Source organism: Podarcis liolepis (genome assembly GCF_965112155.1).
Source record: "Podarcis liolepis genome assembly, chromosome: 15".
NCBI classification, from domain to species: Eukaryota; Metazoa; Chordata; class Lepidosauria; order Squamata; family Lacertidae; genus Podarcis; species Podarcis liolepis.
This window is the reverse complement of record NC_139566.1, coordinates 43,090,392-43,105,148: the sequence shown is the minus strand read 5'-3', so window position 1 is coordinate 43,105,148 and position 14,757 is coordinate 43,090,392. Positions and strand designations below refer to the sequence as shown.

Sequence of the window (14,757 nt, the reverse complement as noted above, 5' to 3'; positions counted from 1 at the left end):
CCAGTACGTTTCCGAGCACAATTCAAAGTGTTGGTGTTGACCTTTAAAGCCCTAAACGGCTTCGGCCCAGTATACCTGAAGGAGCGTCTCCACCCCCATCGTTCTGCCCGGACACTGAGGTCCAGCGCCGAGGGCCTTCTGGCGGTTCCCTCATTGCGAGAAGCGAAGCTACAGGGAACCAGGCAGAGGGCCTTTTCGGTGGTGGCGCCCGCCCTGTGGAATGCCCTCCCATCGGATGTCAAGGTGATGGACAACTACCTGACATTCAGAAAACATCTTAAGGCGGCCCTATTCAGGGAAGCTTTTAATGTATGATATTTTAGTGTTTTTTGGTTTCTGTGGAAGCCGCCCAGAGTGGCTGGGGAAACCCAGCCAGATGGGCGGGGTACAAATAATAAATTATTATTATTATTATTATTATTATTATTTGTACCCTGTCCATCTGGCTGGGTTTCCCCAGCCACTCTAAATGTTAGGAGCACCCCTGTTTCTGGGTACACTTAAATAAGACAGGGGCAGGGCCCAAACCAGATGCTGCTGATTTCCTTATAGAGCAGGGGAAGACGACCGGTATTTAAAATGTAGCATCAGTAGCAGGGAGTAGAACCTTTCCCATCGCCACCCACTGTCTGCAGTGCTCTATCCAAAGTGATTTTTAAGCTGGTTTCCCACCTCTGTTAGTAGGAGGTTACTTTCAATTACGGGGCTCTACATGGAGAAAAGGGAGGTAAGAAAACCCTGGAAGAGAGGGAGGTGTTCAGTGGGACATGAAATCCTCACTCCCAATACGAGGTTTTAAGTTTCTTGGTAGGGATTTGGTGAAAGGCTTGGTTCTGCTCACAGGTCTGCTGCCTTCGGCGATTTCAGACGGAAGTCTCTCCTGGCCTTACCTGCAAATGCTGGGGTTCCAACCTGGGACCTTCGGCATGCAAAGCAGTGTTCTTCCACTGAGCTTGGGGAAAAGACAGCAATTTGTGCTGTAAATATTCTCCTTTGGGAGTTTTTAAATTCTTTGTTTTGTTTTCAAGTCCTGTATTTTAAATGGTTTCCCCCTCCAACCTGTTCTCTTCTGGTCTCCCCATTCCTCCCCATATATCTTCATTCATAGATCTATTTCTTTCATGGTTTTAATTTTAGAAGAATTTTTTTTTTTATGGAACAGTTCTATTTTGTGAAGGTTGTGAGCCAATTTTGGGGCCTGTGGTCAAGAAGCAGGATACAAATCTGTTAAATAAATAAAATGTGATAGAGTTCATTCAATCAGATGAACACTGCCAAGCTCTGAGCTAGTTTTTGAAATGAGACTAATAACTTTCAGCATTCAACATATAAAATGAAAGAGGCACAGATGGCAGCAAACAAGGCAAAACAATGGACCAAATTGTTTTTGTTTTTGTTTTGGTTAGGATAATGACATACTTGAAGCAACGAATCATATTACTGAATTTACATGTAAATTTAAAAAATTAGAAAACGCTCTGCGTGCAGCAAAGATGGAGGAATCAAGCGTCAATAGGGAAAAGCAGGATTTTAAACTCAGGCTGAAGGAACTTATGTTGGAAACAAGCAAATTAAAAGGTAAACAATGCTTAGAATTTGATATTCATAATCTAAAAACTGAGTTGGAAAAGGACAGTGTTCCTGTTTGCATTTGCTCCAGCCAAATGAATCAAGCTATCCATCAATCAGAGAATTTTCAGTTCATTAATCACCTGCCTTCATATTTAAGTACATTTGCAGTTTTCCCCTAAACTCAGTGTGTAGGTGCCTTTTTTCAGATATTGAATATACGGGAACTTAGAATTTAAAGAGCAATTTTTTTAAAAGGAAAGGGAAGCATTTCATAACTTCCCCCCATTCCTTCTTGTTGGAATGCATCAGAAGCAAAAGACCCCCCTCCAAAAAAAGTATATGCTATTTTCTATAATCAGACTTCAAGTTAACATACATTTATTTTATTTAAAACCTTTGTACCCCACCTTTCCACCAATGTTGGCCCCAGGGCAGCTTTCAACAAACCTTTTACAAATAGCTAATTGTATAAATACAATCCATCGCAACAAAAGAAACAATAGATGCAGGAGCAAAATAAGACAGCAGATTAGCTGGAAATCTGAGTGCCACCCAAAGTTCAGGCATTATTATTATTATTATTATTATTATTATTATTTGGTGTCCTGAATGATAATATCATGGGTTCTTGACAGATGTTCCCAATGAGTGTTTGACCACAGAAAAGGCCCAGTGTCTGGTCACGACCCCCTCACTTCTGACGGTGGGGTACCCAGAGCAGAAAACCTTAATGTGTGTGCAAGCTATTATGGCAGCCTGCTGTCCTTCACATACCCTGCAACGAATGAGCCAGTTATAGTTAATGTACAATTTTGTTGGTAATAATGTACAATAAACTGCTAATGATAAACTATATATTCAGTGTATAGTTTTAATCCTTGTTGCAGTGATATGAATTTTAGTGTTGTATTGCAACAAAAAGTTCTTGCCGGACATTTGGTTTATCACCGCATGCTTATGATAATTTAAATAGATGTGAACTGTCTTTAAAAGATATTTCATCTCAGCAACACTCTCTCTCTTTGTTTTATAGGTGACCTCAGCGAGAAAACAAAAGAAAACAATGAGCAGAGGGAGGAAATCATACGCCTCAAGCAAGAAAACAGTTATTTGAACAATGAATTGATGCTTAGTGGTGAGTAGACGAAAACTAATTTTTGGACCTTAGCTTTTGAAGGGAGCCTACAGTCCATCTGCCTCTGATTTAGCAAATATGGTGTGGGATCTTTTGCCTGTATTCTTTTTTTAGGTATCAGCTGTTGATCAAAAATACCCGGCCAGAAATCAGGACTAGTTCCCATATGGAGTGGAACCATTCCCTCCAACCTTTGATCAGATGTAGGTGAACTCCAACACCCTTCAACCTGCATGACCAGTGGTCAGGAATGATGGGAGTTGTAGTCCAACAACATCTGGAGAGCCACAGAATCCCCATCCCTGCTTCCCAAGAGGGGAAATCACTCCCCTTAGGACCTGATTCTAAAGAAATCCCTGTGTATAAAAAAAAAAAAGTTAGCTAAATTAGCGTTCATTTTCTTTATGATTATTGCTTATTTATTGCTTCTCTGTGCAATTCTTTGTTGTGGAAAATCACCAACCGTTCAACCCCTCTCTCCTAACAGCTGAGAGAGCAAACAGAAAAGACCAGCTGCTTCAGTCTGCTAAATCTAAACAACTGCGAACTGACACAGAACTGAGCAATTTGCGACAGGTTTGACTCCAGTTTCTGGATGGGGGTGGGGGTGGGGGAGGGGATTGCACTTGTTTTTGTCCTTTTATGTCGCAATGAGGAACATAACAAAAATCAAAGGTGAACAGGATTGGCTGTTGCAATAACTTGTTTGAAGAACCTGTTTTTGATACTGGGGCTCAGTCTTGGAATATGTGAACTAAATAGAAAGGATGAACGTCTCTAAAGCATCTCAAGTGAAATATAGTAAAATATTTTAAATTCATATGCACTGGAAGATATCTCCAAATGCTTGTGGTTAAATAACAGCTTGGTATGGTTTATTCACCAGGGACACAGGTGGCGCTGTGGGTAAAACCTCAGTGCCTAGGACTTGCTGATCGTAAGGTCGGCGCTTCGAATCCCTGCGGCGGGATGAGCTCCTGTCGTTCGGTCCCAGCTCCTGCCCACCTAGCAGTTCGAAAGCACCCCCAAGTGCAAGTAGATAAATAGGTACCACTTTATAGCGGGAAGGTAAACGGTGTTTCCGTGTGCAGCACTGGTGCTGGCTCACCAGTGCAGCTTCATCACGCTGACCACGTGACCCGGAAGTGTCTTCGGACGGCGCCGGCTCCCGGCCTCTTAAACGAGATGAGCGCACAAGCCTAGAGTCGGTCACGACTGGCCCGTACAGGCAGGGGTACCTTTACCTTTTTATGGTTTATTCGTACATGGTGTTAATTATCTGTATGCTGCCCTGAGAGAACAATAAAGTAGCTAGATAGTCCAGGCCAAGGCACAGCCATGAATCTTATTGGGAAACCGTAGTCCAGTCACCATCCTTCAGCCTGACCTGATCTTAAATGGAGGCTAAGAATGGCCAGAACCATTCTGGAGATCCTTGAAACAGAGTGGGATACTTAAATAACTAAAATTGGAGCACTACTTTTTACATGTACAGAGGAATTTTGTTTTCTTTTCTTTTAGTCTTGTATTCTCTATGAAAACAAAACAAAAAATATTTTTCTCTTATTTTTTTTAACACAAATCTTTACTATTGTTATAGGAGCATGTACTGAATATGGAAAAAATTGGAGTGGGAGGTATTTCCGATAGTTCTCTGAAATCTTAAAAACAAACCATTTAAAATTTCTACGAACTCTAATGCCCTCATTATTATTCTTTTTATTTTAAATTTCCTGCTTGTGTGTCCGTGAAGAGAAAAACAGGGCAAAAATAATGTCTCAAAGTGAGCTGCTTGCTCTTCTGAGGCTTGTTTGTTGTTTTGTTTTCTGCCTTCAGATCTATGTGAAGCAGCAACGAGATCTGCAGTTTCTGCATTTCAACTTGGAGAGTTCCCAGGAAACGAAGCAGAAACATAAGACACAGGCACACGAGGCCAGGTAAAAGTGGCAAATGGCTTTCTGGAGAGAAGGTTGCTTGCAAAGGGGACTTACATGTTGCACAGAGGCAGAGTTAGGAAAACATTTCAAAATCCTAACCCTGGTTCTGTACAGTGACTACTGTATTTTAATGCTTTGTTGGAAGCCGTCCAGAGGGCTGGGGAAACCCAGCCAGATGGGTGGGGTATAAATAAATTATTATTATTATTGTTATTGTTATTATTATTATTATTCCAGCCCTGCATAGAGCATATTTAAACACTAATACATCAACACTTGTTAAGAGGAAACCCCTAGAAATGCACCATACCAATCATAGCACAGCCATAGGCGTTGGGAGAAACAGTATTTGTTGCAATGCTGCCTTCTGCTCCATTCTTGGAGTGTGGTCACTTAGCAGCTGACTATGCTCCTGCTCTTGGTTCGACACACAACTTGGAGCAGCCTTGAAAAGACCAGCAATGGAAGCTGCACAGCCAAAAGACTGAATGGGGGTGCCCCAGCTGTGCCGTGTTAGAAAGACTCTGTTCTCCTAAATTAGAGCCACTTGGCATTGCCTGCATTGAGAGCCACCAGGTTGCTAAGCTGTCTCACAGCATGTAGTTCAGGACAGTAAAATACCAACTTTAATTAGTGCTAACTGATGACATTACAAGGATTTTCCCTTGGGCTCAGCTTAAACAAAAGAGATGGGGGCAGATGTTTCTGTTACGTCCTGTAGAGTTTATGCCAATCTGAAGAGGAAACTCTTGCAGGCTAAATAGGCATGCCAGGGCAGAGAAACAGATAGAGGATGTCCCTTTACAGATCCAAAAACCAGCAGTTATTTGATTATGTATTTAGCAGTACTCACAACTCCCAGTTCCCTTGAAACTTATTGTGAAGCAACAGTAGAAGCCAAGTGGGGCAAATCCTCAAGGGCTGGAAGATTCTGGATGTCTGAAACAGGAATGACACACCCTTGGGTGGATGAAGTGTGTAGAGATTGATGGGTGGAGATCAGATAATGTATAGGCTTAAGTTGTTAAATGCAGTCTTGATAACGTGAGTTCCTTATTGTGCCCTTTATAGCACAGAGATAGTTTTGTCAGATCCTGGAAGTAGCGGCAACAAAGACACAGTATGTAGCGAAACCCATCAGAAGATACACACCCGGTTTGTGCATTCTCCCAGCTGTAGTTCAAAAAATATCTGTGAAGCACACAGAGCCGAGAATAGGCAGCAAAAGGGCCCCGAGGAGAGACAGCCAGCAAGCTTGGATCAGTTTCAGGAAGGGCTGTTTTATGGGCCAAGAACTATGCATAGGGAAGAGCTGGATCAGAGCGGTTCCTTGAGTTCTGGGGAGACAGACAGCAGACCTGCCTCCCAGACAGACAGCATGTGGAAGGCAGAAGGCAGGGAAATGGCCCGGGTGCCGGAGCAAAGCTTTGCGGCATCTTTACCAATTCACGAGCATTGGCTTGACCTAAATTGCCACACCGAGCCCACAAACTGCCAGAGTCCTGGGTTGAAGCTGTCCGACAAATCCAGTGAGGATTGTAAAGATAAGGAGATGGGCACACATGGGCTGAGTCCTGGCAAGTCTCCTAGTCCATTTAAAGGGCTTGAGTCGGGGTACTGCTCCCGCAGCTCCATAAACAAAGTCACCCTGTACCAGCCTGTAAGTGACCAGCGGTGGATGCAGATTTTCAAGCCTGTGAAGGGAGAGACAGGTTCATGGCACGGAGCTTTTCCCAGCGGTCCTCAGGTTGCGATTAGAAGCGGCAAGTCGAAAAGGTTCAGTATTTTGCTAATTGCCTACAAAATTAGTCCATTCTCTTGTTAGCTATGACTGTCCCTACTCCAAATGAAAAACCTATGAACAATCTTTTAATAAACTAGCTAGCTTGTCTTCATCAGACTGTTTAGAGGAGGGGTCTGCAAACTTTTTCAGCGGGGGGCCAGTCCACTGTCCCTCAGACCTTGGTGGGGGGCCGGACTATTTTTTTTGGGGGGGGGGGGAAATGAACGAATTCCTATGCCCCACAAATAACCCAGAGATGCATTTTAAATAAAAGGGCACATTCTACTCATGTAAAAACATGCTGCAGGCCGGATTTAGAAGGCGATTGGGTCAGATCCGGTCCCCGGGCCTTAGTTTGCCTACCTATGTCTTAGAACAAAAAAGGAAAGGAAAGGACACAAACAGGCAGGCAGGTCTAGTAGACCTGGCTAGTCTGCTGCTAGACATGGACAAAGGCTGTTTTAATCAGATTAAACTGACGGGCAGCACAAAGCTTCTGGTCCAGCCAATCTTGGTCTGCATCTGAAACGCCTGTGCTTCACTTCAGGCAGCAGCTGCAGCTCAAGTCCTCAGCTCCTCTGGTCTTCTCTGTCATAATTATTACTCTAATTACTGGGGGACTGGGCGGGGGGGGGAGAGATTCCTGGATGAAATCCACAGGCCTCATTCTGGGGACCCCCCCCCCATTTTAGTCAACTCCTGCCCCCCTTGACCAGAAACTAAAGGGGCAAAATCACCACCCTGTGATTTGAGCACTCTTATAACAAACCCGTTGCAAACATGGCCTGCAATTTTAACCTTCACACAGTTCACTTTGCACTTTTGATATGCGTGAGCTTCTGTTGGCCACTTTTTTGCGGGGGTGGGGGAGAGAATCAAGCTGCGCAAGGGCTGGTCAGAGCAGCATCGGTCAGCCACACAGCTGCTTTCAAGGGCGCATGACTTAAAATGGAATGTGGATCTGGAGCAGCCCCATCTAACTCGCCTTGAAATTCATACCCAGTCCCCTCTAGCTTAGTACACCAGCTGTAAATAAATCTCTTCACTTTCTTCCAAAGCCCATAAAAAGAGCTGAGACTTCACATTGCTTGTAATCTCCTTTCATCACATGACCCAGCAGCAGAGCTGGTTTGGACACCTGGCTGAGTCTTGCACAGTTGCAGACCTGCGTCCCACTGAATGCTGTGGCCCCAGGCCCCAGCAGCTCCACCAGCGTGGACAAAGGTCAGGGACTGGAAGTTGCAGTCAAGCAACATCTTGGGGGCAGGGACCACACTGGCCATTATTGGAAACAAGGTGGTAGTCCACTAAGTGTTACTCAGAGTAGACCCATTGAAATAATGAACTTTTTTTACTGAGAATTTTGTTCTTTTCGTAAACTGCTTCAAGGTTTTATTACAGTCAAGTGGTATGTAAATGTTATGAATTAAATAAGCATGTCTGAGTTAGGTTCCTTTATTTCAGTGGATCTGCTCTGAGTAAAACTTGGTTGAATAGCACCCATATCCTGCAACTACTGCTGTTCTTCATGGTTCAGCTCACTCACCAAGTGTGTGTGTGTGTGTGTGTGTGTGTGAGAGAGAGAGAGAGAGAGAGAGAGAGAGAAGCAGGCATCTTGTCCCTTTTTGGCCCCCTCGGGGTTATGCAATGGGGTGCCACAGGGCACTGTTTTATCCTCAGTGCTATTCAATGTCTATATGAAGCTAAATGAATGAATGAATCTTTATTTGCGTCAGGCGTTGGCCATAGCAATAAAACAACAATACGATATAAAAATAATAGAAATACAAATAAAAAGTCAATTATGTAAAATACATTTTAGGGTTTTGAATCAATAGTCAAATAGTGGATCTTATTCTGATTGCCCCAGCTAAAAACCTTGCAGGCTTTGCTCATCTTGATCTGCCAAGAGAAAGGACACTGTGGCAGTGGTTAGGCAACCCGGAATGGACAATACAAGAAGGGTGATAATCTCATTCCTCAAGTCTTTATAAAGAGTGCAAGCCAGAAGGGCATGCGCCACCGATTCGGTACTGCCATCTCCACAGGGACATAAGCATTTTTCGTGTGGAATCTGTTGGAATCGTCCCTCAAGTACAACTGAGGGCAATACATTTAATCTTGCGAGAGTAAAAGCGTGTCTACCTTTTAGAATTGCTAGGTTATGCAGATAGGGTGCCAGAGAGTCGAAATGGGAAGGTAGAAAATAGTCATACCATGGACAAAATTTCCTTATTGTGGCCAAGTTCTCGTTCTCAATATCATTTAGGTATTGACAAATTAGACTATATGAAGCTGCCAGGAGCAGCCACTGGGAATTTGGGGACAAGGTGCTATCAGTATGCTGACGACACTCAGCTCTGTTTCTGCATAACATCTGAATCGGAAGAGGCTGTGCGGAACCAGGACACAGTGCTGGGAGGGATGAAGGAAAATAAGCTGAGCTTGAATCCTGGCAAGACAAAGGCACTGTTACCTTTCTTTGCTCCCAGTCCTTTGGCTAACTACACAGTCTATGGCCTTTTAAACTCCGGGGTGTGGGGTTGTTTTAGTTTGTTACTATGTTGTGTATTTTTGTGTTTTTGTATTGTAAACTTTCCTGGGATTCTCAGATGAAGGGTGGTATAGAAATTTAATTTAATAATAATAGTACAGGTGCCACACACGACTTGTTCTGCATTTGTCATAAATTGTTCTTTTCGTATGCCAGCACCTACACTTTGGAGCTTCCTGCCTTCTGACCTCAGGCAGGAGCCATTGAAATACCCTTTTCAGTAGCTGCTTAATGCATTTTTGTTTAGGCAAGCATTTACAGACATGTCGATGTGTTTCCATTTCTTTCTCTTTTTTTACTGCTGATTTTAATTGTCTTTGAAATATTTTTAATTATTTTTGTGGATAATTCAAATACTTCTTATAAGCCACTTAGAGGTTCTGTTACAATTAAGCAGTATGCACATTTGGTAAATGAAATAAAATAAATACAGGGCCCTGGTTCCTCCGCTGCAAACCAAGTTTCTGCAGTCATAAGAAATAGAAACTTATTTTTCTTTAAAGGGAGTTTAAAATTAGATTCCACCAGTCCAGAATTGCCTTATCAACCTGCACGTCTGTTGCTTTCTCATCCCCTTTATGTTTTAAAAAGTAAGGTGCTGTACCTAACCCTCATATTTATACCCTTTCCTTACAATGTGTGCTGAAGATGACTTTCTAAAAGTATTATTTTCAATATTCACAGTGACCATGATGTGGACCTGCATTTTTCGGACTTGGGTGCTCCCTGTCTGACATCCACCCAAAAGACAAGCGGGAGCAAGGGAGACGGAAAGTTGTTTGAAGAAGAGCTGCCTTCGGAGTTCATGAGCTTAACAGACATCCAGGCAGCCAACGGATGCTGCCATCCGACCATCCACAAAGTGAGTGTCTGGTTGGGTCACCCCTGGCTGTTGTAGCACCCTTGATCTACAGCCATCACTTGTGCAGAAGTCTCACAGCTGCCCGTTTCCCCCTCCGGCTCCTCGCTAACCTTTGGCAGAGCTCCATCCTTGGGCATTTTGCTGGGTCTGGGGCACAAGGATGTGGGCATGTGACGACTAAGTAGCTACACCATCTGCAATGCAAATAATAATTTTTGGGTTACAGTCCCCATCTTGCCCTGAATCTGGAACTCGGAACCTTAGGTTTCATTGCTAGGCTTGGCCCAGGGCCGGCCCAAGTCATCTTGGCACCTGAGACGAACCACAAAACGGCACCTCCTCAACCAGGGAAGAAGAGGTGAGTGAAGTTCTGTATCAGGAACAAAGGTAGAATAAGACAATCTTACTCGGCTACAAGTGATTGCCAAAGAAAAACAAGGTCCAAGGCTGCTGAGGTTCTTGATCCTGCTAATTCTGCTTCCCATTGCTGCCTGCTTCCAGAGTACCTGCTGGCAGCCCTGAAGGCATGTAGAAATATTCCAAAGTTAGGCTGTCTCTGTGCTTTCCTTCCCAATGATCTCTGTGTTCAAACCCACCTTGTGTCTCTGGTTCCAGGTCTTCCTTAACGCATTTTGTTCTGGTTCTTCCTAGGATTCTTGCTCACCCACCAGCAAGCTGCAGCGGCTGCTGGCAGAGTCCCGCCAGATGGTAGCAGACCTGGAGCTCAGCAACCTGCTTGGTCCCAGCCCTGGATGCAGTCCCAACAACAGCCTTCATATGGTAATTTCTGGCTTTCCAAACAGTTTTGGTGACAAAGAGAATTGACTTAGAACAGAAGTATCTATCATCTATCTATCTATCTATCATCTATCTATATAAACTATACTAATTGCATACTGCAAAACAAATGTATTTATGAGTAGTTTTTAACCTAGCTTATGCCCTGCAACCACACATTTGTTTTTCATGGTTATTTTCTTAAGGATGTAATACAGATGTTAATATCCTTTGACAGGCAGGAGAGTATAGTGAATCCCTTTGCAAAGGGCGATTGCCAAGTGCGGAGGAAAGCGAGATGAAGCTCTCCCTTTTTTCTTTATGACCTCAGGTCAGTCGTTCTGCCTTTCCTCTCCATATTTGTTGACTTTGCACAACACAGAGCTGAAGAGCACAGTAAAAAAATTATATGAACACCTGCTGGTATAAAGTTCCAAGTGCAATTGCAAAGCAGCACATTTCGTGTGAAAAACTGTTGTGCTAAAGTTATCTCTAAATTCCCTTTTGTGTTTTATACATATGTTCCCTACTCATAACAATAATAATAATAATAATAATAATAATTTTTATTTATATCCCGCCCTCCCCAGCCAAAGCCGGGCTCAGGGCGGCTAACAACAATCAAATAAACACTCAAATAATAACACATTCTAAAAATATTTCATTATAAAAATTAGTTATTTGTTTTTTGAGTATTTGCAGGTGAAGATGTGATATGCAGAGAGTAATGCCTGTTGGTTGCCACAACATACATTTAAGGTACATCTAGCACACATTTAAAGCACTAGAGTTAGTTCCTGAACTGTAGTTTCCTCTGCACAGAGCCACATTTTTCTGCATCATTAACAACCCCAGGATGCTTTGGGGAAAGTTAGGTGCATTGGATGTGCTTTCAGTGTATGTTGTTGAAGTTTGCCCTTAGGTTCCCCAAAACCACAACGGCAGTATTATGGCAAGCCTGTTGCTCCTGGGCTGCCAAACCCTCTGAATTTTGTTAGTGTGATCTGTGGGCACTTAAATGCCACGACAGTGGCAGGATTTCCTTTCTGCAGAGGCTGGGAATCAGGTTCCAGTGTGCATACAGCACTTGTGCCCAAGATTTAAGTAATTTTAGCCATATTACCTAACTGCACTTCTCCACTGGAGCACTGCCAAGAGTACTGCATGCCCCCAGGGTCCACTTAGTATGCACTAGAAAACAGACTTTTAGTGATGCAGCTGCAGCCCTCTGGAATCGCTTACTGACTAAAATCTGGCCAGGACACGTGGGCTGAGCTTAAGAGCAAACCAGTGTGGCTTTGCTCTGGTCTGCCCCCAGCCAATAAATGTCAGCCGCACCTGACCTCAGGACTGTAGTCAGCTGAAGACCAGATAAGGCATTGGGTGGAATCCTTTCGTCTAACATCAGGCAGCGGGTGAAGTGGTGCGTCACTTCAACCTCAAAAGAGGTGTGTTCACTGGGTACCCTGTTAGAGGGGTCTAGTTGGAAGTCTCTGTCCAAAAGCTGAGGTGTGCAGCTGATGGGCCTTAGAGCTGCCTTCAGCGGCTTGGGAGTGCCACCCATAGAGTCTTGCAGTTGACTCACTAATCCTAGGCTCGAAACAAAATAAAAAAATTCCTTCCAGTAACACCTTAGAGACCAACTAAGTTTGTTATTGGTATGAGCTTTCGTGTGCACGCACCCTTCTTCAGAAAGCTCATACCAATAACAAACTTAGTTGGTCTCTAAGGTGCTACTGGAAGGATTTTTTAAATTTTGTTTCGACTACGGCAGACCTACCTGTAACTACCGTAATCCTAGGCTCAACCCTGTCATTCCTCAGCTCTCCACCAGGAGGCTGGGAGTGCTATATACCCAATGCCTAAGCCAAATCCTATCTACAGTGGTGCCTCGCAAGACGAAAAGAATTCGTTCCGCGAGTCTTTTCGTCTTGCGATGTTTTTCGTCTTGCGAAGCACGGTCCATCGCAACTGCGCCTCTTCAAGCGGCTTTAAGAAAAAAGCGCAAGACGTTTTCGTCTTGCGAAGCAAGCCCATAGGGAAATTCGTCTAGCGAAGCAACGCAAAAACCGAAAAACCCTTTCGTCTAGCGAGTTTTTTGTCTTGTGAGGCATTCGTCTTGCGGGGCACCACTGTACATCTGGAATCAATAAAGTTGTGACCAGTTTTTTAAAAAACCCCAAACGTTGTCTTGTCCGGTTTGTTCACTGTTCTTAGGTTAGGCCTTGCTCCCTGAAGAGCGGTCGCTGCAAGTAGGTCTGCCAATGGTTTTATTGCTTTTAGCTTATTGAGTCGGTAATCCTTTGTCTCTTTATTTTATTTATTCTTATCGTACACTGTTTAAGCAGCTTTTGGTTGTGAACCATTTTATAAATGTGCAAATAAAATAAACAAATAAGACGATCTGCCACAGCCTAGGCTTGTGTTGGAAAGGAGTTTAGACAAATGTGAAAGAAATTAGAAATATGTTACTGGAGCCCTTGGCATCTCTGGCATGCCTCACGGCTTGTAAATGCTGATGAACCTGATGTCAGCCGTGAAGGAAAAATATCTTTGTCAACATGGAAACTCCTGAACTGCCAGCTGTTTGCGGAGCACTGGAAATGAAAGTTTCCGGCAGTGACACAAAGGCAGCTTTGTGGCAGACAGTTCATCCCATGAAGTAAATACACCTTTAAAACAAACAAAAAAACCCTCCAGGCGTCACTGAGGTTCTATCTGGCTGTGTTTTTCCATATGCTGTCATAAAACTGCAAAGCCTGGAACTGAGTTGCGGTGCGGAGTTTCAGCCTGTTTTGCTTCTTCAAAACTTTCCTTCTCTTCTCAAAGCAGGTGTCTCCCATGTTTTGTCCACAAGAGCAGAGAAATGCACCCTTCCTTTCCAAGACAAAGATAATCATGGTGTGTTAAACTCAGTGGGCAGTCACTCAGCGTTCTTCTACAGCTCAGTTCATTTCAGTCTCTGAAAAGCTCTCAAGTGCCAAAGACCCGCGACAAGACGCTGGGATTCATTCCCTAATTTTTATTTAAAAAACTAGAATTATGCTGAATGAATAAAAACGACTTCATATGCTCAGATTAACTGCTAGTATATTTTTGGAAGGTTATTTAAATATGTAACTGGTCATTAATCGGTGATTTTAAGAAAAGAAATAAATATGTGTTTGTGGCTTTTCCTTGTTTTTGTACAGATATTTTGCATTTAGCGTATGACTAAAGAGTTCATTTATAGTCAGTGTTTTTAATGCCAGAATCTTTCATCCCTTATATGAAGTATTTCTAACTAAGGTCACATCCACATCATACATTTAAAGGACCTTTAACGCACATAGTTTCTCTCAAAGAATCCCAGGAACTATAGTATGTTGAGGGTGCTGGGAATTATAGCTCAGGGAATGTGAAACTACAGATCCTCCGTTGTGCTTTAAGTGTTTGGTGTGAGTGTAACATTTGTATAGTAACAAAGGAACGCTCTATACACTTTTTGGAATACATTTTATATGTATAAGTCATTATCCACAATGTGGAGGAAATATTTTAGCCACAATCCAGGAGGAAGTTCTCTGACACAAAGCTAGGGCTTTTCCTGGACATTACTGGGATTTCAATGGCAGCATTGACATCTGGGGGGAATTTCCGAAAAGCAGCACTTTGTCTTGGATCTTAGGCAACTCAATTGAAAAATTAGTGTTTTTGTAAAAAGTTCAACAGCAATTATGGGGGTTTCCTAAAAAAAAAAAGGCTTTTTGAAATATGGTAACCCTACACAAAGCTGCACTGAAACCGACATGACCTGTAGACTTCAATGGGTTTTGCTCAAGGGAACCCCTTGCTGGATTATGCCTTTTTGCTTCTTCTTCTTTGAATATGATTTTTATTATATTTTCTGTATTACAATTTCAGATAAACATTTTACATAAGATATCAGTGACTTCCCTTCTCTTTCCATGGGTCATTTTACATACCGTATCTTATATCCCTGCATATTTTACAAAAACTATACCAATTGGTTTTCCATTACTACATCCATCAAAAATTATTTGCACTGTTGAATTTATCTTAATGCTGCCAGCGTTTTCAGCTGCACACAATTATTTTCCATATATTCAATAAATGTTTTCCAATCTTCTTTAAACA

General features: G+C 42.9%; 1 protein-coding gene across 12 annotated transcripts in view; it reads left to right on the top strand.

Moving 5' to 3' along the window:
* The window catches only part of CCDC62 (coiled-coil domain containing 62), a 21,940-nt gene extending 7,183 nt beyond the window's left edge, over positions 1-14,757 (top strand). For 6 of the 12 annotated variants that reach the window (XM_083476575.1, XM_083476572.1, XM_083476568.1 and 3 more), the window contains 9 exons: positions 1,407-1,578; positions 2,606-2,707; positions 3,195-3,283; positions 4,544-4,644; positions 5,716-6,420; positions 9,666-9,843; positions 10,495-10,623; positions 10,859-10,951; positions 13,453-14,757. In XM_083476575.1, coding sequence (XP_083332701.1) covers positions 1,407-1,578; positions 2,606-2,707; positions 3,195-3,283; positions 4,544-4,644; positions 5,716-6,420; positions 9,666-9,843; positions 10,495-10,623; positions 10,859-10,945 — 1,563 coding nt within the window. In that variant the 3' untranslated portion in view covers positions 10,946-10,951; positions 13,453-14,757. Of the gene's footprint in view, positions 1-1,406; positions 1,579-2,605; positions 2,708-3,194; positions 3,284-4,543; positions 4,645-5,715; positions 6,421-9,665; positions 9,844-10,458; positions 10,624-10,858; positions 10,952-11,313; positions 11,380-13,452 lie in introns of all 12 variants that reach the window. The other 6 variants (XM_083476571.1, XM_083476570.1, XR_014519472.1 and 3 more) reach the window with 5 other exon arrangements.